This window comes from Tachysurus fulvidraco, chromosome 1 (genome assembly GCF_022655615.1).
Source record: "Tachysurus fulvidraco isolate hzauxx_2018 chromosome 1, HZAU_PFXX_2.0, whole genome shotgun sequence".
Lineage (NCBI taxonomy): Eukaryota > Metazoa > Chordata > Actinopteri > Siluriformes > Bagridae > Tachysurus > Tachysurus fulvidraco.
Window position 1 is genome coordinate 44,490,969 of NC_062518.1, and position 25,945 is coordinate 44,516,913.

Here is a 25,945-nt window from a genome sequence, read left to right on the forward strand (position 1 = left end):
CAGGTTTATACTGTACATGGCACACACACACACACACACACACACACACACACACACACACACACACACACACACACACACACACACACACACACACACACACACACACATGCACACAAACAAATAATACACTGTGTCTCCTTTTTGTGCCAATTGCCCTCAGGTTTAAACCTCTCTTGCCCCATGTGTGTGTTTTAGGAGGTGAGAGCAAGAGGCTCACAGAATTCTCCAAGAAGAGAAGAAGGAGATGATGAAGACTCTGGCACATGGCAAATAGTGCAGGACAAGACAAACAAGACAGTGCAGGACAAAAGACAGTGCAAACAGAAAAATACAGGGCAATACAAAGAAGACAATACACAAAAGACAATAAACAGTAACAGCTCTGACCAGTGTAAATACTGTATGTTCAAACAATATTCTGTGTGCAGAAATACTGGAATGAACACATTGTTATAGCAGCAGCTACCTTAGATATTGTACAGGGTTGTGCAAAACAGCAATCAATCAACTGAAATGTCCGACAGAATGTGCAAATAGCAAAATGTGTGCCAAAAAACAGCATGTAAATAGGTTAATGGATATATATTGGAACTGTGTGTATTTAGTGTAAATCTGTGCAGTCCATACAGAAGGTGTGTGTGTGTGTGTTGTGCTTAGTACAGTTCAGATATTAAGGAGCCTGATGGCTTGTGGAAAGAAACTGTTACTCTGTCTGGTCATGAGGGCCCGATTGCTTCGGTACCCTTTTTCAGACGGCAGTAGGGTGAAGAGTGTGTGTGTGTGGGGTGAAGAGTGTGTGTGAGGGCTGTGTGGGGTGAAGAGTGTGTGTGTGGCGTGTGTGGGTGAAGAGTGTGTGTGAGGGCTGTGTGGGGTTATCCACAATGCTGTTGGCTTTGCAGATTCAGCGTGTGGTGTAAGTGTCCATGATAGAGGGAAGAGAGACTACAATGATCATAATATAATAACTGCATTTACTTTACAAAAATTTAAATTCAATTCAAATGTTTTTGTATAGTGCGTTTAATAGTTGACATTGTCTCAAAGCAGCTTTACAGAACAAAAACATAAAATAAAAAGTTAATTTAAAGAATAATATAAAGATTAATATAATACAAAAACTCAAGATAAATGTATTTAAATTAGAGGAATAACATGTCATCTACATGTCATGTTTCCCAGCACATGCAGATGTTCGAATGAAAGTTTAAACAGGATTTTAACAGGACATGAGTGCTCTGGTTGTACAGTGTGTACCCTGCCTGTAGCCCAAGATGGTGGTATAGGCTCCTAATCTCTTGTGACTTTGCAGAGGATAAGATGTTTTGGAAAATGGATGGATGATGAATGGATGGACTGAGATTATTTGATAATGTTGCAGTTATCTTACTACTATAACTTTACTGTGCACATTTTACATCAGCTTGATGACAAAGCATCAAAGTATAACAAATGATGCATTAATTTTAGTTTTTAACATTGTTAACTAGTATTAGAATGGTTTTATACTATTGGGGCAGTTTAGAGATCCATCTCTGTTAGATAAACATTCTGTGAAGATGTTGGTTTATATCAGCTTTACTTATGCTGATAACATTACATGGATGTAGTCAGATTTACTTTTAAAGTATTAAATATTGTACAGTAATATCATACCTTGTTGACATGAAATGTTCTTCACACTAATTTTGAGGATGAAAGTTTACGGAAAGAGCACAGTAACAGATGCAGCACATTGTGTAGTTCACATACTGCGGTCAGATGTCCCCATCTAGTGGATGTGAAATGAGGCTTCCATACTTTTTTTTTTTTTTTTATGCAAACAAGCAATTACAATATTTACAGAAGAAGTGTGTGTGTGTGTGTGTGTGTGTGTGTGTGTGTGTGTGTGTGTGTGTGTGTGTGTGTGTGTGTGTGTGTGTGTGTGTGTGTGTGTGTGTGTGTGTGTGTGTGGATCTTTGTTCAGTAGGTCATCTAGTTTGATGCATACATAACAGTTGTGGGCCAAATTATTTTTGGCATATTGATGGGTATGGAAAAATTAAACCCTTACACAATATATAAATGGATGTATTGGTGTATTTTCCAATAATGTAATTTGGCTCTAGGCTTAAACTAACAATGACCCACAATTGATTGCAGGATATTTGGTTATTGCTGTTGCTGAAAATAATGTATGCCTATGAAAAATTAGAATTGACCATGGAACTGAAAATCCTCATATAGCAGGCATGGAAAGATTTCTCAGAGAAGCTGCAAATGCAGAATATTCCTCACTTGGTCCAAGCACTGTAGAAACCAAAGAATAGAACGATGGTGGTCCACACTGAGAAGCCAGTGCATACGGATTTGGATGGATAATTTTGAACAAATTAAAGAAGATGGACACTTTGTTGACAGCTATATTGACAAATGTCTCATTCAGTTTTGCTTCCAGCATTTTATTCAGGCAACACATTTAGTATAATGTCAGAGAATCATTTGTGACCCCGCCTGTGAAACCCTGGCTAAAGTCACATGATCAAATTTAGAGCTTCAAAGAATTCATGACCATAAAATGACATGCAATTAGTGATTATTGCTGTAAATGATAGCATAAAAACTAAACTATCAATATACAATACTCACACTTTTATTTATCACATGAAAATACTGAAATTAGTGATTTTATAGACACTACACTTTTTTTTTTTCTGCACAAACATACCTGAACTTGACTTGTATGCATTGACTTTGGTCAGCTCTGTATTCATTTTAGACACAGAAACACCTGAAGATTCTTATATCATTCGTTTCAGGAACCTATTTCCTGTCATTTAAAAATGTAAACAGACCATAATATTAAAACACAGTAACAACAAAAGGGTCAGTGAAGGCAAGGCAGATATTGTGACTTCTTAATTCAGAGCAGATATTTTTGTGTCATCACCAACATTTCAGGAACAATTTATGTGTTTTGTAGCTCAATTTCTGACAAGATAACCACATTTAAAATTTCATACATTTCATACATTTAAAAACTCTTTAGTGTGGAAAAAATCTATTGTTTACAGAGCCCTAAAATAACCTAAATAGCCAAAAAAATTACCTTAGCTTGGATTTCACAGGCAGGCTCACACTTTAGATTATATATTATTTTATAAAAATTAATTATTTAAACTTTTAAAATATTCAGTATACCTGGCATTTGTATACATAAGATACATATTTAAATTTGATCATTGCATTCAAAGAACATTTTAACCTGGGAAATGGTTTGAGTGCAATGAAGGAGAATTCGCGGCCTGCAGTAATCAGGAAAATCAAATAAAACGGATGGTCATGACATCGTACTGTTGAATTATCAAGCACACTTTTGTGTTTATGTGTTGAAAGAAAGATTAGGATATCATTAAAAGAGAATCGGCAGTGTGTCTTCAGGTAGTTTTAACTGACGTCTTCATCATAGTAAAAGTAGATAAGGCTCATGGGTAACGTAGTATTTAGTTTACTGTCCAATTTGATCAACCAAATCGATAGACAAAAAGGCTTTTCTTAGAAAAGCAACCATAGTTCAATAGTTTGTAACCTACAGAATATAAAACAATAAAAACAAGGATTAAAATCTCCTGGTTAAATGTTGAGTAATGTAGTGCTTAAAGTTTAAAAATGAATAACAAATGAGCAAAATTGCTTCCGAGTGGTGGAAAGAAAAATGTGGTGCAGACACGAAAGATGCTTCCTATTGAAATACATTAGATCGAAAATCCGTACTTTGTGATGCGTTAAAACAGGAGCTCTGTGTCAAGAATCAGTTCTAGGACCTCTGCTTTTCTCGATATACATGCTTCCATTAGGGAACATTATTAGAAGACATGGGATTAGTTTCCATTGTTATGCTGATGACACACAGTTATATATCTCATCAAAACCAGATGAAATAGCCACAGTGTCCAAATTAACTCAAAGCCTTAGAGAGATAAAAGACTGGATGAACTGCAATTTTCTGTTGTTAAACTCCGATAAGACAGAAATACTACTTATAGGCCCAAAAACCAGTACACAGAAACTCTCCCAATTCAACTTCCATTTAGAGGGATGTACTGTTACTAGTAGCTCGACAGTGAAAGACCTGGGTGTTATATTAGACAGCAACTTGTCTTTTAAAAATCATATCACCCATACTACAAAAACAGCCTTCTTCCACCTTAGAAATATTGCCAAGCTGATAAACATCCTGTCTGTATCTGATGCTGAGAAGCTAGTTCATGCATTCATGACCTCTAGACTGGACTATTGTAATGCATTACTAGGTGGATGTCCTGCATCTTTAAAAATTGGGTTAGAGTTAGTCCAAAATACAGCTGCCAGAGTTCTCACTAGGACAAGAAAGTATGACCATATAACCCCAATTTTATCATCTCTACACTGGCTACCAGTTAAGTTTAGAATTGACTACAACCTGCTGCTACTTACGTACAAGGCTCTTAATGGTTTAGATCCCATGTATCTAACTAGTCTTCTAACACGTTACAATCCTTCACGCCCTCTGAGATCACAAAACTCAGGACTTCTGGTAGTTCCCAGAATATCTAAGTCTACTAAAGGTGGTAGAGCGTTTTCGTATTTAGCTCCCAAACTTTGGAATAGTCTTCCAGATAGTGTTCGGGGCTCAGACACACTTTCCCAGTTTAAATGTAGATTAAATACTCATCTCTTTAGTCAGGCATACACATAATACATCCTATAGTGTCATGCACCAGTACATCAGACCGGCACATTTTTATGAACAGCAGATATGTTAATCCCTTTCCACTGCTTCTCTCTTTGTACCCATCCCGAGGCATCCAGACATTGTACCAGCTCCCAACGTCCTCTGTGGGACGAAGCCTTTGGACGTCCACTGAGCCGAGGACGACTATAATAATCCTGAGACATCTCCTGTTAGACGCTGTGATACTAAGGAGATCTGAAGTCCATGATACTTACAACAATACAACAATTGTTTGACTGTATATTACAATCACACCCCCAGTGTCACCCCTATGAGGATGAGGTACCCCTTGAGTCCGGTTCGTCTCAAGGTTTCTTCCTTTACCAATTTAAGGGAGTTTTTCCTTGCCACTGCTGCCTGAGTCACCTCAGACTTGCTCATAGGGGATAAATACATAGACATTGTGAACTATATACAACTAATAATAATCTTGAATTTTTATTCTGTTAATTATTTTTCTTTTATTATTAATTATTTCTTTTATTATTCCTTAAGTTTAACTTCTGCTCTATGTTTATGTTCTGTAAAGCTGCTTTGAGACAATGTCTATTGTAAAATGCGTTATACAAATAAACTTAAATTGAACTGAATTGAATAAATGACTGTTTTTCTTACATACTTCCAGGTTACAACATTCATGTGTCATTCTACAAAATGGGTGACATTTTCACATTGTAATCTTCAAAATCTATATTAATAGCAAGCAAGCAAATAAATAAATAAATAAATTAATAAATAGATAGATAGATAGATAGATAGATAGATAGATAGATAGATAGATAGATAGATAGATAGATAGATAGATAGATAGATAGATAGATAGATAGATAGATAGATAGATAGATAAATAAATAAATAAAATATTCAAAAATATGTTAGTTCACCCAAATAACATATTTTCACAAAAATCTTGGAAGTCTTTGGGTCATGATGTCTTTCACTCTCTTTGGTTAACAATTTTTCAGGACTCTCTCTGCCTTTATGGTATGTGAGTTTAATTAGCCATTTCCAGTAAACAATTGTCATTATGTCCTTTTAACTTAAATAAGTCATTTAGTTTGGTTCAATACAGTACCTTGTCCTCCTGCATTCTCTGTACAGTGGACACCAGGATATCTCTCTCTCTCTCTCTCTCTCTCTCTCTCTCTCTCTCTCTCTCTCTCTCTCTCTCTCTCTCTCTCTCTCTCTCTATCTCTCTCTCAGAAAACAAATAAGGTCTTCTATTCTAAAACAACAACAAATATATTACATATAACATATACATATATGGAAATATACTGGAAAATATTATGCATTATTAAATAATACATTCTCTTTGTGTAAGGGCTTATGCTACACCACTTTCTACCCACTGTCTAAAAACATGCAGTTGAGGAAAATTCAGCTCACTAAATTGTTCTTACAGTAGGTGTATTAGTGTAGTAACAGATGGAGCACATTGTGTGGTTCACACAATGCGGTCAGATGTCGCCATCTAGTGGATGTGCGTCGCAAAAAAAAAAAACAGAGTTCTGAGATATAAAGTCACAATTATTATTATTATTATTATTATTATTATTATTATTATTATTATTATTATTATTATTATTATTATTGTTGTTGTTGGTGTTGTTGTCGTTGTCGTCGTCGTCGTCGTCGTCGTCGTCGTCGTCGTCGTCATCATCATCATTATTATTATTATTATTATTATTATTATTATTATTATTATTATTATTATTATTATTATTATCAGCATTATTATTATTATTACTTAAAATGAGGGGGAAACAAGGTTCCATATTTTTTTCTTTCCTTTGCTGCTGTAACATATAAATTTTAGCTTATCTTATTTTATCTAGCTCATATTTGGATCTCTGCCTGTTTCTACTTTTCAGTTCTTTTTATTATGTTTGGATAGTGTGTGTGTGTGTGTGTGTGTGTGTGTGGGGGGGGGGGTCTTAGCGGTTAGCACGTTTGCCTCACACCTCCAGGGTTGGGGGTTCGATTCCCACCTCCACCTTGTGTGTGTGGAGTTTGCATGTTCTCCCCGTGCCTCGGGGGTTTCCTCCGGGTACTCCGATTTCCTCCCCTGGTCCAAAGACATGCACGGTAGGTTGATTGGCATGTCTGGAAAGTTGTCCGTAGTGTGTGTGTGTGAGTGAATGAGAGTGTGTGTGTGCCCTGCGATGGGTTGGCACTCCGTCCAGGGTGTATCCTGCCTCGATACCTGATGACGCCTGAGATAGGCACAGGCTCCCCGTGACCCGAGAAGTTCGGATAAGCGGTAGAAAATGAGTGAGAGAGTGGATTGACTGCTTGTGATTATTGTAATAAACTCCTCACATGAATTCTGATGCGACTTTACAGTGGATTCCTTTTAAAGACAAACACTTTTACCAATCATTTGTGCAACAGAAGGACGCAAACAATGAGGACTTAAAGTAGTAATTTTTTATTTTAAAATTAAAGTGATGAATAACAATCTCAATAAACAGATGATTATTTTCAGTATCACAAAAACATATACAAATAAAATGATTGAATAATGTAAAAAGAACTAATTATGTCTGCTTACAAGATGTTTTCTGAAGTCTTATAGAAAGAGATTTAACATCATATACGTATTATGCGAATATACTAAATATAACAGATTAACAGTCCAAAATTAGAATTGACCTAGATAACTTAAAAGTTCAGATTTAGAGCTCAGACTTTATTTACTAATGGAGTATTATTTTCTTCTTTCAGCTTGTGAAACACAACTCCATCTGGTTTTTTGCACCATTTCCCTGTGATTTTCTCTGTTGTCAAATAATCCTTCAGTTTCTGGTTGATCTGAAGAACAGAACAAAACTTTAATGACACAAATCGATAATATCTATTGTAATCTATTGTATGCTTTAGATATAAAATCAGGGAATAATCAAGCTACTGATTATAAATCAGTTGACAAAATATTTTCTCTCTACAATGATGCATTTAGTATAATTATGCACTTTTTTAAATTTTATTTCAATCTCTCTCACTCACACTCACACACACACACACACACACACACACACACACACACACACACACACACACACACACACACACACACACACACACACACACACACAAAGAAAGGTTCTCGGGAGTGGGAGTGGCGTGTGGCGTAGAATAGAATGATGGACTGACGCTGGAATTTGACGGCGTGTTTCGGATTGGTTCTTCCGTCACAATGATCTTAGCCAATAAGAGAGTTGACGTATTGGTTATATAAGAGAGTGCAAAAAGAACATCGCTATTATTTCGGTGTTGTTCTTAGAACGTATCTGAACTACAAGATGAGCGGAAGAGGCAAAACCGGCGGTAAAACTAGGGCAAAGGCCAAGACTCGTTCATCCAGGGCCGGACTGCAGTTCCCCGTGGGTCGTGTGCACAGACTTCTGCGTAAAGGCAACTATGCCCAGCGCGTCGGTGCCGGCGCTCCGGTTTACTTGGCCGCCGTGCTCGAGTATCTGACTGCTGAGATCCTCGAGTTGGCTGGTAACGCCGCCCGTGACAACAAGAAGACCCGTATCATTCCTCGCCACCTGCAGCTCGCTGTGCGAAACGACGAGGAGTTGAACAAACTGCTCGGAGGAGTGACCATCGCTCAGGGAGGTGTACTGCCCAACATCCAGGCAGTGCTGCTGCCCAAGAAGACCGAGAAGGCCGTCAAGACCAAGTAAACTCGCTCACTGCTGCGTTTTTCACCACTCAAAAAGGCTCTTTTAAGAGCCACCCACTTTTACTGAAAGTGCAATTTCATCCTAATTTTTATTAACTCTGAATGTGAAATTCCCCAAATACGCTTAAAAATCTAATAATAATTGGTCGTGTTTTAAAGATGGATAACCATCAATAATAACAATAATAATAAAACCTGCTCTCTACAGGACCTCTAACACAAATGCTGCAACTACAGAGCTGTTAAAATCAAGGACTCCAGTAATCATATTTTCACCTTGCTGTCATCTGGTAAGCGCTTCCGTAGCCTGATAGCAAAAAGCGAGAGACAATCAGGCTCCTAAACTCAAAACCAGCCTCTTAACATCTTCATGCCTTCACTTAATATTCACTTTATCAGTAAGATATTCATCATTCACTACCTTACATTGTACATCCTTGTGTATCTTAATATTTAAGACTTCAGTTTACTTTCATGCACATTATTTTCCATTCTATATTTAATTCTACAGTATACATTATATTCTTATATTTTTATTGTTTACTTTTATTTCATTATTTCATAGTTATATTTATGTACATTTTCATCTGTGTTGTAGTTTTAATAATTGCACTATCCATTTAGCACACCTGACTCACATTTCACTGCTGGTTATATATGCTCTATATAATTGTGTATGTGACAAATAAAAATCTTGAATCTTGTCTAAATGACCGAAAGAGACAGTAGGTTGCTGACCGAGAACAAAAGCGCTGTGCTACTGAGAGCGCCAATATTATAGGGACGGGCGGTTTGGGTTTCGAACTGTGTCCGTGACAGAGAACGATCCAATAGTCATCACGTGACGTAACGCGTTCTATCCAATGGCAGACGTGTGCTTTCAATACGCCCAATGAGAGCAGGGTGGCGTTAGGGCTTAAAAAGACAGCGTTTGCTAGCGCCGTTTATTGTGTTTTTCCTCCGTGAAGTTCACAGCTCGACGCTATGGCAAGAACCAAGCAGACCGCCCGTAAGTCCACTGGTGGCAAAGCGCCCAGGAAGCAGCTCGCCACTAAGGCTGCACGCAAGAGCGCCCCGGCTACCGGCGGCGTGAAGAAGCCTCACCGTTACAGGCCCGGCACCGTGGCTCTGAGGGAGATCCGCCGTTATCAGAAGTCTACTGAGCTGCTTATCCGCAAGCTGCCCTTCTAGCGCCTGGTCAGAGAAATCGCTCAGGATTTCAAGACCGACTTGCGTTTCCAGAGCTCGGCCGTCATGGCCTTGCAGGAGGCTAGCGAGGCATACCTGGTCGGTCTGTTCGAGGACACCAACCTGTGCGCCATTCACGCCAAGCGAGTGACCATCATGCCTAAGGACATTCAGCTGGCCCGCCGTATTCGCGGGGAGCGCGCTTAAACCGCAATACTGTCTAATGTACACAAAGGCTCTTTTAAGAGCCACCACATTATCTCTGAAAAATGAGCAATTCTTTAAATCTTTGTCTGTTTAATATGTCTCATGCTTCAAAAGACAGGAGGTGTACTATGTTTGTGTGATTGACATGTATGTAAATGTGAATCTGCTTTAGAGAGATTATTTATAGACAGTGTGTTAGGAATATTGTGTTCAGGGATAAGAAGAGTAACTGAAAATAAATAAATAAATACACATTTATTTGTATAGTGCTTTTAGCAATGGATGTTTCAAAGCAGCTTAAAGTTATGAACACGAACATGAACACACCATAAAGTCATATAGAGATTAATATAAAACAAAAACTCAAGGTTAATATTAGACTTGCATTTAAATATGTTCGTATTTATTCCCAATGAACAAGCCTGAGGTGATTGTGGTGAGGAAAATCACCTTTAGGAAGAAACCTTGAGAGGAACCAGACTTAAGGGGGAACCTCATCCTCGTGTGGGTGACACTGGACGTGTTATTATAAATATACAGTCTGACAATGTTGTATTGATGATGAGGATGCTGTCCTCAAAGATCATGTGTAGATCATGCCATCTTCTCTTAGTATATCTGAATATTTAATGAAGCAGAGTCCAACTGGAGCCTTACTGAGTAAAGAAGAAGAAGGCTGTGTTATAATAATAATAATAATAATAATAATAATTATTATTATTATCTAATTTGTAATTAAATATTAAAATATAATCGCATGGGTAAAAAAGTGTTTATTCTTTAACATGTTTTGTATTTAAGCAGAAAGAGAGAGAAAATGACCAGTGTTGATTATTATGAGCTAATTATGACCTCAGGTACAGAGCTCTAACAATTTGGTCCTTTAAGTAGTAGTAGTAGTGCTGTTGCTGCCGATGTTATTATTATTATTATTATTAGTAGTAGTAGTAGTAGTAGTAGTAGTAGTAGTAGTAGTAAATTGAAATTAAAAAACAAACAAACAAACAAACAAAAAAAAATCAAAATGGTTACAAATTGGTTTAAACAGGTTACTATTATTATTAGTTGTAGTATTTTTTTAACCCAGTGCTATATTTGCACATTTTTGAATATTGCTTCTACTATCAACAAAAACAACAACAAGAAAACTAATATAAAAACAATAAATTACATAATTTAAACTTACTGCTACGAATAGTATTTGATCTTATATATTATTGGCCAAATTTCAAAATTGCAATAATACATTTACAATACAAATAATACAAAGTAGATTAGGTCCATATATATTTGGACACACGCACAATTTTTGTTTAGTTTTTTAGGTATTTAACAAAACATATTCAAGCTATAGTTGTACAGGAATAGTGGGCTGAAAGTGCAGTCTCTCAGCTTTACTTTGAGGGCATTTAAATCCACATTGGAGGAAGGGTTTAAGAATTACAGCTCTTGAGAGTAACGAGTCCCCTTTTTCCAAGGACCAAAAGTAATTGGACAGTTAAATCAAAAGCTGTTTCTTGGACAGGTGTAGGTTATTCCTTCATTATTTCTTCATCTATTAAGCAGGTAAACGGTCTGGAGTTGATTCTTAGTGTCATATTTGCACTTGGAATCTGTTTCTGACAACCTACATCATGTGTTCAAAAAAGCTCTTCATGCAAGTCAAAACAGGCCATCATTAGGCTTCATAAAAAAAACAAATCCATCAGAGATATAGCAGGAACATTAGCATTGAAAAAAATGCAATGTTGAACTCAGCAATATAAAAAGGCCTGGCCGTCCACGGAAAACAACAGTAGTAGATGAGTAAAGGCAGAAAGACCCATGAACAAACATCAACTGAAGACAGCTGCAGTTAAGGCCTGGCAAAGCATCAGAAAGGAGGAAACCCAGTCTCTGGTCATATCCATGGGCTCCAGATTTTACGCAGTCATTGGCTGCAATGGATTTTCAACAGAATATTAAAAATGAACATTTTATTTATGATTATATTCATTTGTCCAATTACGTTTGAGCCCCTAAAAATGGGGGAACTGTGCATGAAAATGCTTGTAGTTTCTGAAAATTTTGCTTGATATTTTTGTTAAACCCCGTGAATTAAAGTTGAACTTCTGCTCTTCAAATGCATGAAAAAGAATTCACGTCGTTCAGACGTTCAGCCGAAAAAAAATAAAATAAAAATAAATATACAGTAAAGTATATATATATATATATATATATATATATATATATATATATATATATATATATATATATATATATATATATATATATACAACATGTTTCAGTTATGTCTGTACATTCTGTACTTTTGATTTCTTTTTTCTTTTATTGTTTGTGTGATGTTTGGTTCTGTCTTTAATTCTGATTTAATTATTGTTATTGTTGATGTCTTTAATTCTGGTTCTGTCTTTAATTCTTTGTTCACCCTTTGTTTGAATACGGCATGTCACGGTGATTAATAACCAATTTACATGTTTATTTCCAGATTCTGGTAGTCACACACAACTATCAGAATCACACTTCATTGCTCTGCTTTCAGTCCAAAAGAGTGTACAGAGTATCAGACTCTGTTGTTCAGCTGTTGTCTTGTTTATGTATAACAATCAGTGTCTACTTATATACATGTAAGGCCACCTAAATCTCATTTACAGTGAGGCATTTCAAGTAGAACAGGGACTTTCTGTTTTTACCCACATTTGATATTTTAATTTTGACTACAATGAGCTTTCCTTCTGAAAGTCACTGTTTTAGAATGAGATTAGTGTTGGAGAAAGTGTAGCTCTCTTAGACTATAAACTTTAAAGATTGTGTACTTTTTGTGTTTCACAGCTGATATCATGACTCCTGAATGTTGTCTTTACATTCCTTTTTGTGTTGCTTGTAATCTACTTTCATGGTTAAATGTGGGATCGGTTTAAAATGTACCCAGACAAACGGGGAATACCTAATAGTGGACCTAGGAGTATAGAATACAGGCCTCAAGCCACAGACATGATCAAATGGACGTTTTACGTCTAAACAGCTTAGTTTAATGTTGTACAACCACAGAGTGCTTTTACTAACCTCCATACATTGCTGGGTGTTTGGCTGTATATTTTTATTGAAATACTCACTTTGCATACCTTGGGTTAAAGTCCACTACTGTTACTACTAAGAATTATAACAATAATAATTATAAATGATGATAAAATACACAAGTTAAAAGCTGTGGCTGGTCTTAGTTAAAAGCTGCAGCTGGTCTTAGTCCCGCCTCCTCGCCTGTTCTCAACTGGGTCCTGGAGACGCAGGATAAATATTCGGCCTCTGGGTGGTGTATTTTATTGAGCATCTTGACTTCGAGAGAGCAGCATCATGTCTGGAAGAGGTAAAGGCGGTAAGGGACTCGGCAAAGGGGGCGCAAAGCGTCATCGTAAGGTTCTTCGCGACAACATCCAGGGAATCACCAAGCCGGCTATTCGCCGTCTGGCTCGCCGTGGCGGTGTTAAGCGTATTTCTGGTCTGATCTACGAAGAGACTCGCGGTGTGCTGAAAGTCTTCTTGGAGAACGTGATCCGCGATGCTGTCACCTACACCGAGCACGCTAAGAGAAAGACCGTCACCGCTATGGATGTGGTGTACGCCCTGAAACGCCAGGGGCGCACTCTGTATGGCTTCGGCGGGTAAACGTTCAACACCGAACCACATCAACACAACGGCTCTTTTAAGAGCCACCCAAATATCTACAAAGAAATGTTCCTTCTTCACTTTGTTGGGGGTGGGAGAGATGCAAATGACATCAAAATCCGTATAAAACAATATCCGATATATATTTGTGTAATATGTGCCCTTGAGTACATTATTATATAATTTATAATATTGTATATTGTTATTATATAATTTATAATATTGTATATAATATAAAGTTATTTTTTACGTACTCTCTTTTATTTATATATATATATATATATATATATATATATATATATGTGTGTGTGTGTGTGTGTGTGTGTGTGTATAATGTTTGGTGATAGATACAGGATTCCCCCCCCTCTTTCCTCCTCCTTCTTCTTCTTCTGACTTTTATGGATAGCAAACCAACTTTTGGTGTATTTACCGCCACCAATTGGACTGGACTGTGAAGCACTACTAGGCATGAAATATGCAGGAAAATAAATAAATATATAAATAAATTCTATCAAAAATTCCGATTTCTTTGAAGAATTTTGTTATATAACCATAGATGATACTTTGCTGTTCTTGATCTTTCAACAGGCCTATCACATTGAATGATTCAACACCTAGGTTTTTAACTGCCTTAATTAGTTTCAACCTTTCTCTTCCATATTTTTTTTAAATTTTATTAAAAATGTTCTATGGTTTCTGGCTGATCACAATAAACACACAGTCCCGATTCATGTTTTCCTATTTTGATTGATTTAATCCAGTGTGACCTATTCGTATACGTGAAATAATTGTATCTTTTTTTCTGTTCCTGACAAAATATCTTCCATTTCCTACTTGCTGTTGAATATTATACATTTCCCGACCCTTGCTATCACCATTCCAAGCCTTTTGCCATTTGTTATTTATGAATTCTTTAATTTTCCCTTTAACTTCATTTTTGCTTAGAGACACGTGGATATCTATTACCGAGTGTTTAAGAGCTTTCTTGGCTAGTTTATCTACCATTCATTTGCCTCCACTCCCACATGAGCAGGAACCCACAAAAATGTTATCAAGCTTACTTTGCTGATTCTTAATAAACTTGAAAGTATCTCATATATAATGTCCTGTCTTGATTATTTTAGTCCACATGTAAGACTCGATAATGCTGCGTAGGAATCAGAACAACTGAGCTTGGACCTTTTGTCTCAAAGCGCAAAGCTGAGTGTAAAACGGCGGGAGGGGAACAAAGCACAGCGAGGGGCGGGAGGAGGCGCTGCGCATCAGGAGCTTTGGGATTATGACCAATAACACACATTTGTTCGCTTGTGCGTAATTACAATGTCAGCCTATAAATTGAGGAGCCGCTAGGTGGGTGTTACTCATTGTCTCACTTCATTTGAGCAGCGACACCATGCCTGAACCAGCTAAGACCGCGCCTAAGAAGGGCTCCAAGAAAGCCGTGACCAAGACAGCCAGCAAAGGCGGCAAGAAGCGCAGAAAGACCAGGAAGGAGAGTTACGCCATCTACGTGTACAAAGTGCTGAAGCAGGTGCACCCTGATACCGGGATCTCCTCTAAGGCCATGGGCATCATGAACTCGTTCGTCAACGATATTTTTGAGCGCATCGCCGGTGAGTCTTCTCGTCTTGCTCATTACAACAAGCGCTCCACCATCACCTCTAGGGAGATCCAGACTGCCGTGCGTCTGTTGCTTCCCGGAGAGTTGGCCAAGCACGCCGTGTCTGAGGGCACCAAGGCCGTCACCAAGTACACCAGCTCCAAGTAAAGCGTGTCACCGCTGTCTTTATCAACACAAAGGCTCTTTTAAGAGCCACCCACTTTTTCATACAAGGTGCAAATCTTCTTTCTGCGTGAGTGAGCTGTATTATTCAGGAATCATACAAATAAGAGTAACTCGAGATAACAGGTATTACTGTACATTTGTTTTTTATATTTAAATATAGGTTTTTTACTTTATGCCATATTTCTGCTGATCATGTACATTTTATCAAAAGATGTACATTTTTTCCTTCTTTTTAAAATCATTTATATTTACAGCATTTAATTAGTATTTATTTAAATGTAAAATCTCTGTATACTAATTTATAGTTTTTTTTTCTTGCTAAATTCAGTCCTTCTTTCCATTGCCTGTGTCACATGTTTACAAAAAGCTATGTTTAAATTATTACCCAGCACAGTAGCACCCAGACCTCGTAGGTTTGTTGGTTTGTATAGAAATGTTTGTGTTGTAACTTCTCTATTGTTTCTCCATTTAATACCTACACACATTTTATTTGATTTTATCATTTTATTGTCAGAGGGAAAGATAATAATTTAGATAATACAAATGATTTAATTAAATGAATTATTGATTTATTATGAGCTATTTCCAGTTTTCATTTTCAGTTTTTATTTAAAATTCTCTCTTCCCAGTTGTATTCAAGCACATTTTTTGTTTGTAATTGTTAAGCCTAATACTTTCACCTCTTCTTTGGTTTGGGTGTCTAGGGGTGGAACACCACTCATCCATACTGCTTCTGTTTTGTTTTGATTCAGTTTAGTGACAGATATTTCTTCATATTTCTTTAAAATCTCTCATCACCTTTAATTCAAAGTGAATATTAATTAAAATCGCTATAATCAGCATAAGCTGTAACCTTAACCACTCTTCCTGCTGTTGTTTTTGCACCTTGTATTCTTTCATAGTGTTTGATTTTGTGTAAGATTGGTAGCAGTGCAATTAGTATTAGCAGAAGTAGTAAATAAAAAAAAAACAACTAATAAATTACTACTACTACTACTAATAATAATAATAATTACTACAAATTATATTTCTATTGTGTGAGTAACCTGCGTTTCCCACACGCTGGAAGTCAACATCCATCCACAATACTATTATGTTTGTGTATTATTTATCACAATATATGTGTTCGTCTTATCATTTGGTAACAACGAGAGCAACATTTAAAAACACTTCTTACATTATGTATCCTTATTTAGAATAGCAGTTGTGTGAGGAGTTAAAAGATGTCACATGCAGGATCACACACACACACACACATTTAATGAAAAACATCTAATTTATTATTACACTGTAAGTAAGTAAAGTTTATTTATATAGCACCTTTCACAGATAGAATCACAAAGTGCTTTACAAAATATAACAATAAAACTTAGAAGTACAATAAAACAATCTTACAAAGTAAAAAGAGAAATTTATAGAGATGATAAAACTACAATTATAAAACAATAAAAACACACTACAACAGAGATGAAACCATAAAAGCCCAATCAGCTAAAAGCTTGTCTAAATAAGAGTGTCTTCAGTTGCTTTTTAAAGGAATCAGCAGAATCAGCCACACGCAGAGACAGGGGCAACGCATTCCACAATCTGGGGGCCACAGACTGAAAAGAAAGATCCCCCCCGAGTTTTAAAATGGGTTTTAGGGACCACAAGCAGATTTTGACCTGATGACCTCAATGCTCTCGAAGAGCCATAAGGGGTCAACAGGTCAGTGATGTAACCAGGGGCATTCCCATGAAGGGCTCTATAAGTGAGGACCAAAATTTTAAAATCAATTCTATATTTGATTGGTAACCAGTGAAGAGAGTATAAAACTGGTGTGATGTGAGATCTTCTGCTGGTCCCAGTTAAAAGCCTCGCTGCTGAATTCTGAACAATCTGAAGACGATTTAGAACACGTTTGTTAAGACAGGTAAAAAGTGAATTACAATAGTCCAAACGTGAAGAGAAAAAAGCATGTATAATCATCTCTAGATCTGCATTGGACAACATTTTCCTCATTTTAGAAACATTCCGTAAGTGATAAAAACAGCTTTTAACCAACTGTCCTGAATGTTGACCTAAAGACATGGATTTATCAAATGCAACACCAAGGTTCCTGAGGCTTGACTGAACAGAAGAGCCCAAAGAACCAAGATGTTGCCTGATCTGTGGAATTTTCTTATCTGGGGCAATGATCAAAGTTTCCGTCTTTTTCGGATTTTCTGAGCAAGCGGTGTCATATACAGTAAAAACAGCAAAGGACCTAATACTGATCTATCTGATTTATCGCCACAGAAAAAGTTCTATCAGTAAGATAAGAAGAAAACCACTGAAGTACAGACCCAGATAAACCAATAACATTTTGCAAACAGTTTAGCAAAATTTTATGGTCAACTGTATCAAACACTGAGGTTAGATCCAGTAGAACCAACACTGTGTACTGGCCCGCATCTGCTGCCATCAAAATGTCACTTGACACTTTAAGAAGTGCTGTCTCAGTTGAGTGCAATTTGCGGAAACCTGATTGAAAGTTATCCAAAATTTGATGGTAATGCAGATAAGTGGAAAGTTGATTAGCTACCACTTTTTCTAAAATTTTGGAAATAAACGGCAATTTAGATATGGGCCGGTAGTTTACAGGGTCAGCAGGATCCAGGTTTGGCTTTTTTTAAGGTAGGTTCACTACAGCTTGTTTAAAAAAGGAGGGAACCGTGCCAGTAGAAAGAGACAAGTTTATCATATTTACCAGACAGGGAGCAAGCGTATCAGTAGCATTTAACAGAAGAGTCCTTGGGACAATGTCAGCAGGGCTAGAAGAAGGTTTCAACTTTTTTAATGAAACCTTAATGTCCTGTAGACTGACAGGGGAAAAACAGTCCCAAGAGTGGAGAGGAGAACCTCTATTATAGGTGTGCGAGGAAGGAGAAATACTGTCCCTAATGTCCTGCATTTTACTGACAAAGAAATGTAAAAATCTGTTACAGTCAGCTGATGAGTATAGAGATACTTGTGGAGCTGGGGGCGAAACAATATTTTTAATGGTGTCAAACAGGACTTTCGGATTTTTCTTATTTGCAACAATAAGATTTGTGAAATAATCAGATCTGGCCTGTTTAATCATAACATTAAGAGCTGTGATCAGCTCCTTAAAATGTAATCTGTGTACTTCAAGTTTAGAAGTTTTCCATAAACGCTCCACTTTACGACAAGTTCTCCTGAGACTAAAGATGCTTTCATTCAGCCAAGGACAGTGTTTTTGTGGGGAAATAAGACTGTGTTTAAACGGTGCCACATTATTTAAAACAGACACACAATGATTATTAAATGACTGAACTAATGACTCAGCATCAGTACACTCATTAAAAGAACTAGGATCAAATAAAAAACAAAACTTATCAACAGCAACTTGATTTATAATACGTCGTTGAGTACTCACCTTAGACGGATTTGACTCCAAATAAAAAGAAAGATTAAAGAAAATACAACTGTGATCACTCACTTGAATATCGTTAATAGATATTTGATCCACACACAGGCCCAAACTAAAAACCAAGTCCAATGTACTGTATGGCCCTTTGTGTGTGTGGGACCAGAGACATGCTGTGTAAAGTTAAAAGACTCGGTCAAAGATAATAATTCTAATGCCGTGTTACAGGAAGCGTCATCTATGTGAATGTTAAAATCACCAACTATTAACACGGACTCCAATTTAATAATATTAGATAAAAACTCACCAAACTCATCTAAGAACACACACGCAGGGCCAGGAGGTCTGTAAATTAAAACACAATAGAAAGACTCTGTAGTGCCAACCTTAGACATTTGGTATTCAAACAAGCTGAAGGAATCCTGACTCAGTTGCCTACAAGAGAAACAGTCCCGGTGCACAATGGCAAGACCACCTCCACGACCCGTTTTGCGGGCTGTACCAAACACAGAACAGTTTGGAGGACGGAGTTCATTCAAATGGACGTAATCCGACTCGCGCTGCCAGGTCTCGGTCAGGCACATAATGTCTAAACATTCCTTGATAAAAACATCATTCAATATAAACGCTTTATTCACTATAGAGCGAGCATTCAACAAGGCAACCCGAATCCAGTTTACGTTAACACCAGCTGACTGGGGCGTATGGGCAATAGGTTCCGCTCCATTTCTTTCCCCACACAGAGACACGGGGAGCAGGACCCGCTCCCGTAAGCCCGGTATCTGGGCCTGTCGATTTGTAAAAGCTCGGCTGTAGTGTGCATCATAGCGAGGTGGCGTGACTACGACTACACCATATCCCGACGTGCTAATTGGAACCTGCCGCAGGCACCGCTCTACCTGTTCCAGTCCGGACCCACTCGGGGTAAACGTAGATGCCCGGTATCGCCTCGAACTCGTCTGAACCCCCGCTCTGGAGCCTCGCTTTTTCCTCCGGCCACGTCCATTAGACAGCAGTAAATACTCCGGCGACATCAACGAGCACTCAAAGACAGGCGAAAAAATCGGTTTGTACCAGGTCCAATTACCATAGTCCTCCATAATATGGTCTCTGATATGAAACAACGTGTGCCGATCATACTTAATAGCAGCCGACACACAATAGTTAGCTGACAGGGCTGATACAGCAACAAATAATACAAGTACAATCACAAACAAAAAAGGAGCGACAGCAAAGCCAAACACAGGCGCCATCTCTCTCCCCCTCTATATTTAACGTGTGTTTACGTATTATTACACTGAAAACCAAATACTGCAGCTACTAAAGCAGGGGCGGTTCTAGGATTTCATCTTTGGGGGTTTAGCCCTCAGTGAGAATTTAAAACAAGAAGAGTTTTATATTATATATTATATGACTACACAGTAAGCCAATAGTTATTTTTATTATTTAAAATCGCAAAAGTGGACAACAGTATACATTTTATCTAGGAAATGTAGTGGAGTAAAAGTGAAAATTTAAATAGCGAAGTAAAGTACAGATACGTGAAATTTCTCGGTACGGTAACTCTGTACTCCATTACATTACAACACTGTGTGTATGTATGTATGTATGTATGTATGTATGTACACATGTATTGTTGCAAAATGTATTGTTGCAATTTTTAGCAAACAACATATAAGATCAAATAGTATTCATAACAGTAAGTTTTATATTAGTTTTGATGTTGTTGATGTTGATAGGAAATAGTAGAAGCAATATTCTAAAATGTGCAAAAGTAGCACTGGGTAAAAAAAAATAATACTAATATTTGCTACAAATTAGATGTCTCTAACCAGTAACCAGACACTGAGTGTCTGACATGTTTTTGCTGTATTTCATAAAAACATAAAGGTAGTAAGCTAGTGTTGTAAATATTACAAATTAATTATTAAGCACACACACACACACACACACCCACCTGGTGAGGAAATAAAAATAAATAAATAAAAAAGCAAAAAGATAAAAATGAAAAAAACAGACTGATCATAAAAAATAAAATAAAAGTCAAAGTTGCACTGCATTGTTTTGTTTTCATTGTTGCAAAACTTCTGTAATATAGTTCGGTTGCTATTGTGATCAAAACCATTAATCTGAAACTCAACTCTGATGCTGTCCTGTAAATATCTTTCTAATCAGCTATAAATATAATTTCTGATCACTTGCATGCTTAAAATAACACCGGCTTAAGCCCCGCACATTTCGATACAAGCCTACTTCCGGGTTAGGCCCCACCCACTCCGAGTACAGATACAGATAATGCTATACTCGCTCATCCCTTATATAAAGATAAATAACAAACTCTGAGCTCACAGACAAAGATTTGAAGAAGTGCTCATTTTTCAGAGATAATGTGGTGGCTCTTAAAAGAGCCTTTGTGTACATTAGACAGTTTTGAGGTTTAAGCGCGCTCACCGCGAATACGGCGGGCCAGCTGAATGTCCTTAGGCATGATGGTCACTCGCTTGGCGTGAATGGCGCACAGGTTGGTGTCCTCGAACAGACCGACCAGGTATGCCTCGCTAGCCTCCTGCAAGGCCATGACGGCCGAGCTCTGGAAACGCAAGTCGGTCTTGAAATCCTGAGCGATTTCTCTGACCAGGCGCTGGAAGGGCAGCTTGCGGATAAGCAGCTCAGTAGACTTCTGATAACGGCGGATCTCCCTCAGAGCCACGGTGCCGGGCCTGTAACGGTGAGGCTTCTTCACGCCGCCGGTAGCCGGGGCGCTCTTGCGTGCAGCCTTAGTGGCGAGCTGCTTCCTGGGCGCTTTGCCACCAGTTGACTTACGGGCGGTCTGCTTGGTTCTTGCCATAGCGTCGAGCTGTGAACTTCACGGAGGAAAAACACAATAAACGGCGCTAGCGAACGCTGTCTTTTTAAGCCCTAACGCCGCCCTGCTCTCATTGGGCGTATTGAAAGCACACGTCTGCCATTGGATAGAACGCGTTACGTCACCTGATGACTATTGGATCGTTCTCTGTCACGGACACAGTTCGAAACCGAAACCGCCCGTCCCTGTTTTATTTGCGCTCTCAGAAGCACAGCGCTTTTGTTCTCGGTCAGCAACCTACTGCCTCTTTCGGTCATTTAGACAAGATTCGAGATTTTTATTTGTCACATAACACAATTATATAGAGCATATAACCAGCAGTGAAATGTGAGTCAGGTCCGCTAAATGGATAGTGCAATTATTAAAAATACAACACGGATGAAAATATACATAAATATAACTATTAAATAATGAAAAAGTAAACAATAAAAATATTAAAAAATAATGTATATTGTAGAATTAAATATTGAATTGAAAATAATGTGCGTGAAAGTAAACCGAGGTCTTAAATATTAGGATACACAAGGATGTACAAGAGGCAAATGTACAAACAGGTTGACATTCTCACTATGTCAATGTAAGGTAGTGAATGATGAATATCTTACTGATAAAGTGAATATTAAGTGAAGGCATGAAGATGTTAAGAGGCTGGTTTTGAGTTTAGCAGCCTGATTGTCTCTCGCTTTTTGCTATCAGGCTACGGAAGCGCTTACCAGATGGCAGCAAAGTGAAAATATGATTACTGGAGTTCTTGATTTTAACAGCTCTGTTTTTGCAGCGTTTGTGTTAGAGATCCTGTAGAGAGCAGGTTTCATTATTATTATTATTATTATCATCATCAAATATCTTTAAAACAAGACCAATTATTATTATTAGACTTTAAAGCCTATCTGGGGAATTTCACATTCACAGAATAAAAATTAGGATGAAATTGCACTTTTTCAGTAAAAGTGGGTGGCTCTTAAAAGAGCCTTTTTGGGTGGTGAAAAACGCAGCAGTGAGCGAGTTTACTTGGTCTTGACGGCCTTCTCGGTCTTCTTGGGCAGCAGCACGGCCTGGATGTTGGGCAGTACACCTCCCTGAGCGATGGTCACTCCTCCGAGCAGTTTGTTCAACTCCTCGTCGTTACGCACAGCGAGCTGCAGGTGGCGGGGAATGATACGGGTCTTCTTATTGTCACGGGCGGCGTTGCCAGCCAACTCGAGGATCTCAGCAGTCAGATACTCGAGCACAGCGGCCAAGTATACCGGAGCGCCGGCACCGACGCGCTCGGCGTAGTTACCCTTACGCAGAAGCCTGTGCACACGACCCACGGGGAACTGCAGTCCAGCCCTGGATGAACGAGTTTTGGCCTTAGCCCTAGTTTTACCGCCAGTTTTGCCTCTTCCACTCATCTTGTAGTTCAGATACGTTCTAAGAACAACACCGAAATAACAGCATTGTTCTTCTAGCACTATGTTATATAACCAACACGTCAGCTCTCTTATTGGCTAAGATCATTGTGACGGAAGAACCAATCCGAAACACGCCGTCGAATACCATAGTCAGGCCATCATTCTATTATACGCCACACGCCCCTCCCACTCCCGAGACACTGTTTTTGTGTGCGTGTTAGAGAGAGAGAGAGAGAGAGAAATTAAAGACTAAATGCATATCATTGTAGAGAGAAAATATTTTTTTCAACTGATTTATAATCAGTAGCTTGATTATTCACTGATTTTATACCCATAAAGCATATATTAGTATATAATTAAGACAAATGCACATGGATTTAAAATGTAAACTGTCCAATTCTCGCTATTTGTCCATACGTTTATGTGAACGTGAACGTACAACTCTGTAGCTGCCTAAACACTCGGCTCAGAATCCACTAAAGTCATCATTCTGTTTATCAGAATAGGAAACAGCTCTTTAAGGGAAAATATGGGTGGCTCTTAAAAGAGCCGTTTGAGAGGTAAAAAAACATAAGAAACACGTTTATTTCTTCTTGGGAGCCTTTTTGGCCTTCGTCGCTTTGGGCTTTGAGGTCTTGGGCTTCACAGCCTTCACCTTCTTGGGGGTCGCCGGCTTTTTGGCCTTCTTAGGGCTCTTGGCTGCCTTCTTGGGGGTCACCGGCTTTTTTGCCTTCTTGGGGCTTTTGGTGGCTTTCTTGGCGACAGCGACGGGCTTCTTCGTCTTCTTGGGAGATTTCTTGGCCGCGGGTTTCTTGGCCGCTACTTTCTTGGGCTTCTTAGCCGCAGCGGGCTTTTTGGCGGCCGCCTTTGTCGCTTTGGGCGCGGCTTTCTTTGCGGGCTTCTTAACTTCGGTCTGCTTCTTGTTCAGCTTGAAAGATCCAGACGCTCCGGTCCCTTTGGTCTGCACCAGAGTGCCCTTAGTAACGAGGCCCTTGACGGCGAGCTTGACGCGAGAGTTGTTCTTCTCCACGTCGTATCCGCCGGCAGCCAAAGCTTTCTTCAGGGCGGCAAGAGACACGCCGCTCCTCTCCTTGGACGAGGAAACCGCCTTGACGATGAGCTCGCCGACGCTAGGGCCGGTTTTCTTGGTCCTCGAAGCTGCCTTCTTCTTGGGCGCTTTGGCCGGCGCGGCGGCGGCGGGAGCGGGAGCGACTTCAGCCATCTCTATCTCTCTCTGGAAGCTAATAGTAGAATAAACAAGTGTGACGCTGTACTCTGTGTAACACAGGAACCTTCCTCCTCTCGTCCGAGGGGCTGGCCTTAAAAGTAAGCATGAGAACGTTATAGACTCAACCAACCGTAGCTGAATGACTGCGCTTCCGAGACACAGTGACAAGTGTGTTTTCTCACGGCGTTTCTCGGCGAAAATACGACGCCACAGACAAGATCCCGAGCGTTCAGCGACATGTTTGTTGAGCAGAGACTTTGTCCATTTTCCCGAGACCCGATGCGAGCTCGTAGCGAGGAACAATGTCGCGCAGCGAGCACAAAAGAGTACGGTGCATCTGAGACTCGCTCCGGCTTGCAGCGCATTTGGGCCGATTTGGCGTCTAAAAACTAGACAAAAAGAGACACTGGGCTTGTAAGTCGTGTTTGTCGAGTTGCGGGAGAACCTTGTGAATAATCCGTATGTATTTGTAGCGCCTGAATGTTGTGTGTAGTAATTGAAAATGAGCACCGCTTAGGCTGCATAAAGCACATGTATACTAGAGAGAGACGGCCAGTCAGTGCGAGTTGTGGGTGTCCATTTGCATGTGTCTTTGTATTTGTTTGTTTGTTTAGACTTGTTGTTGTTGTTGTTCTGTTGCTGTGTGTGTGTGTGTGTGTGTGTGTGTGTGTGTGTGTGTGTGTGTGTGTGTGTGTGCGCGCGCGCGAGAGAGAGAGAGAGAGAGACTCCCGAGATCTTTGATCAGGTCTTCCACACTTGGTCTGGCGCAACCTCTCTCTCTCTCTCTCTCTCTCTCTCTCTCTCTCTCTCTCTCTCTCTCTCTCTCTCTCTCTCTCTCAGAAAAAAATAATTTCTGATATCTGCTATTGCATATTCTCTAGTTGAATATTGCAAGAGACAAGTCAAATTATAAATAGTATTTTATATTTGAAAATGGATAAAGAGGAATCTGAGGGAGGCAGTTTAAGTGGGGCCTAATGCAGCTTATAAAATGAATAATAGTAGTTATCTATTACTTACAGCTGCTATGCTGAAATTTGTTAGTAGAGGAGATGCTGTCAAGTGTGAATGTGTGGCAAATGGTTTACATGGCTCACGGTAGGTCAGGTAGGAGGGCCACTTTGCAGAATTTTGCTTAGGGAACCAAGGAGGTCAGGATCGGCTCTGCATCCGATGCACATCCATGTCACTTCTTTACCTGTACAATCTGTTGCACCTTATAGTATTTTATATATAATATATTTACACATATACATATATGAGTAGATATTGCATATAATGTGTATTGCTACTGCAAGGATGCCCAATAGTACACTGTGTTTACTGACTATATGTATGAGCATATTGCACATGTTCACTGTTGATTTCATTATCTGTTTGTTAATTGTACATATTGTACACACATATTGTACTGACTATATATGTATGAGCAAATTGCACATTTTCACATGTCAACTCATTATCTATATCTTTATCTGTATTGTTCTACAATTTCTGGAGTTTGCTCCTAAGAATTTCACTCACCAATGCACATGTGCTGTGGTGATGTGACAATAAAAGTGACTTGACTTGATCTTATCTTATCTTATCTTATCGCCCATGTTTGGACCTCTGCGGGTTTCCACCTTTCAATTCTTTTTTTTTCATGTTTGGATTGTCTGCTTGTGATTCCTGTAATAAACTCCTCATATGAATTCTAATGCGACTCCTACAGTGGATTCCTTTTAAAGACGAACACTTTTACAAATCATTTGTGC

At 38.7% G+C, this 25,945-nt stretch overlaps 6 protein-coding genes and 1 pseudogene across 6 annotated transcripts; 4 read left to right on the forward strand and 3 right to left on the reverse strand.

Moving 5' to 3' along the window:
• Positions 1-8,029: 8,029 nt before the first annotated feature.
• LOC125140761 (histone H2A-like) lies at positions 8,030-8,499 on the forward strand. Its single transcript, XM_047810378.1, has one exon. It carries the CDS (start codon positions 8,059-8,061, stop codon positions 8,443-8,445), a length of 387 nt encoding a protein of 128 aa, XP_047666334.1. The 5' UTR covers positions 8,030-8,058; the 3' UTR covers positions 8,446-8,499.
• An 871-nt stretch (positions 8,500-9,370) lies between these two features.
• LOC113662275 lies at positions 9,371-9,886 on the forward strand (annotated as a pseudogene).
• A 3,257-nt stretch (positions 9,887-13,143) lies between these two features.
• LOC113662298 (histone H4) lies at positions 13,144-13,558 on the forward strand. Its single transcript, XM_027177033.2, has one exon. The coding sequence runs from the start codon at positions 13,194-13,196 to the stop codon at positions 13,503-13,505; it is 312 nt and encodes a 103-aa protein (XP_027032834.1). The 5' UTR covers positions 13,144-13,193; the 3' UTR covers positions 13,506-13,558.
• Positions 13,559-14,879: 1,321 nt separating this feature from the next.
• Positions 14,880-15,323, forward strand: LOC113662299 (histone H2B). Its single transcript, XM_027177034.2, has one exon. It carries the CDS (start codon positions 14,899-14,901, stop codon positions 15,271-15,273), a length of 375 nt encoding a protein of 124 aa, XP_027032835.2. The 5' UTR covers positions 14,880-14,898; the 3' UTR covers positions 15,274-15,323.
• A 5,767-nt stretch (positions 15,324-21,090) lies between these two features.
• Positions 21,091-21,674, reverse strand: LOC113662273 (histone H3). Its single transcript, XM_027177011.2, has one exon. It carries the CDS (start codon positions 21,546-21,548, stop codon positions 21,138-21,140), a length of 411 nt encoding a protein of 136 aa, XP_027032812.1. The 5' UTR covers positions 21,549-21,674; the 3' UTR covers positions 21,091-21,137.
• An 845-nt stretch (positions 21,675-22,519) lies between these two features.
• Positions 22,520-23,118, reverse strand: LOC113662280 (histone H2A-like). Its single transcript, XM_027177017.2, has one exon. The coding sequence runs from the start codon at positions 22,958-22,960 to the stop codon at positions 22,574-22,576; it is 387 nt and encodes a 128-aa protein (XP_027032818.1). The 5' UTR covers positions 22,961-23,118; the 3' UTR covers positions 22,520-22,573.
• A 417-nt stretch (positions 23,119-23,535) lies between these two features.
• On the reverse strand, positions 23,536-24,228 carry LOC113662268 (histone H1-like). The gene has a single exon (XM_047810301.1). The coding sequence runs from the start codon at positions 24,180-24,182 to the stop codon at positions 23,544-23,546; it is 639 nt and encodes a 212-aa protein (XP_047666257.1). The 5' UTR covers positions 24,183-24,228; the 3' UTR covers positions 23,536-23,543.
• Between the last annotated feature and the right edge of the window lie 1,717 nt (positions 24,229-25,945).

Excerpts from the sequence above, each read along its gene's own strand:
- LOC125140761 (XM_047810378.1), top strand. The coding sequence starts at position 8,059 with ATGAGCGGAAGAGGCAAAACCGGCGGTAAAACTAGGGCAAAGGCCAAG.
- LOC113662298 (XM_027177033.2), top strand. The coding sequence starts at position 13,194 with ATGTCTGGAAGAGGTAAAGGCGGTAAGGGACTCGGCAAAGGGGGCGCA.
- LOC113662299 (XM_027177034.2), top strand. The coding sequence starts at position 14,899 with ATGCCTGAACCAGCTAAGACCGCGCCTAAGAAGGGCTCCAAGAAAGCC.
- LOC113662273 (XM_027177011.2), bottom strand. The coding sequence starts at position 21,548 with ATGGCAAGAACCAAGCAGACCGCCCGTAAGTCAACTGGTGGCAAAGCG.
- LOC113662280 (XM_027177017.2), bottom strand. The coding sequence starts at position 22,960 with ATGAGTGGAAGAGGCAAAACTGGCGGTAAAACTAGGGCTAAGGCCAAA.
- LOC113662268 (XM_047810301.1), bottom strand. The coding sequence starts at position 24,182 with ATGGCTGAAGTCGCTCCCGCTCCCGCCGCCGCCGCGCCGGCCAAAGCG.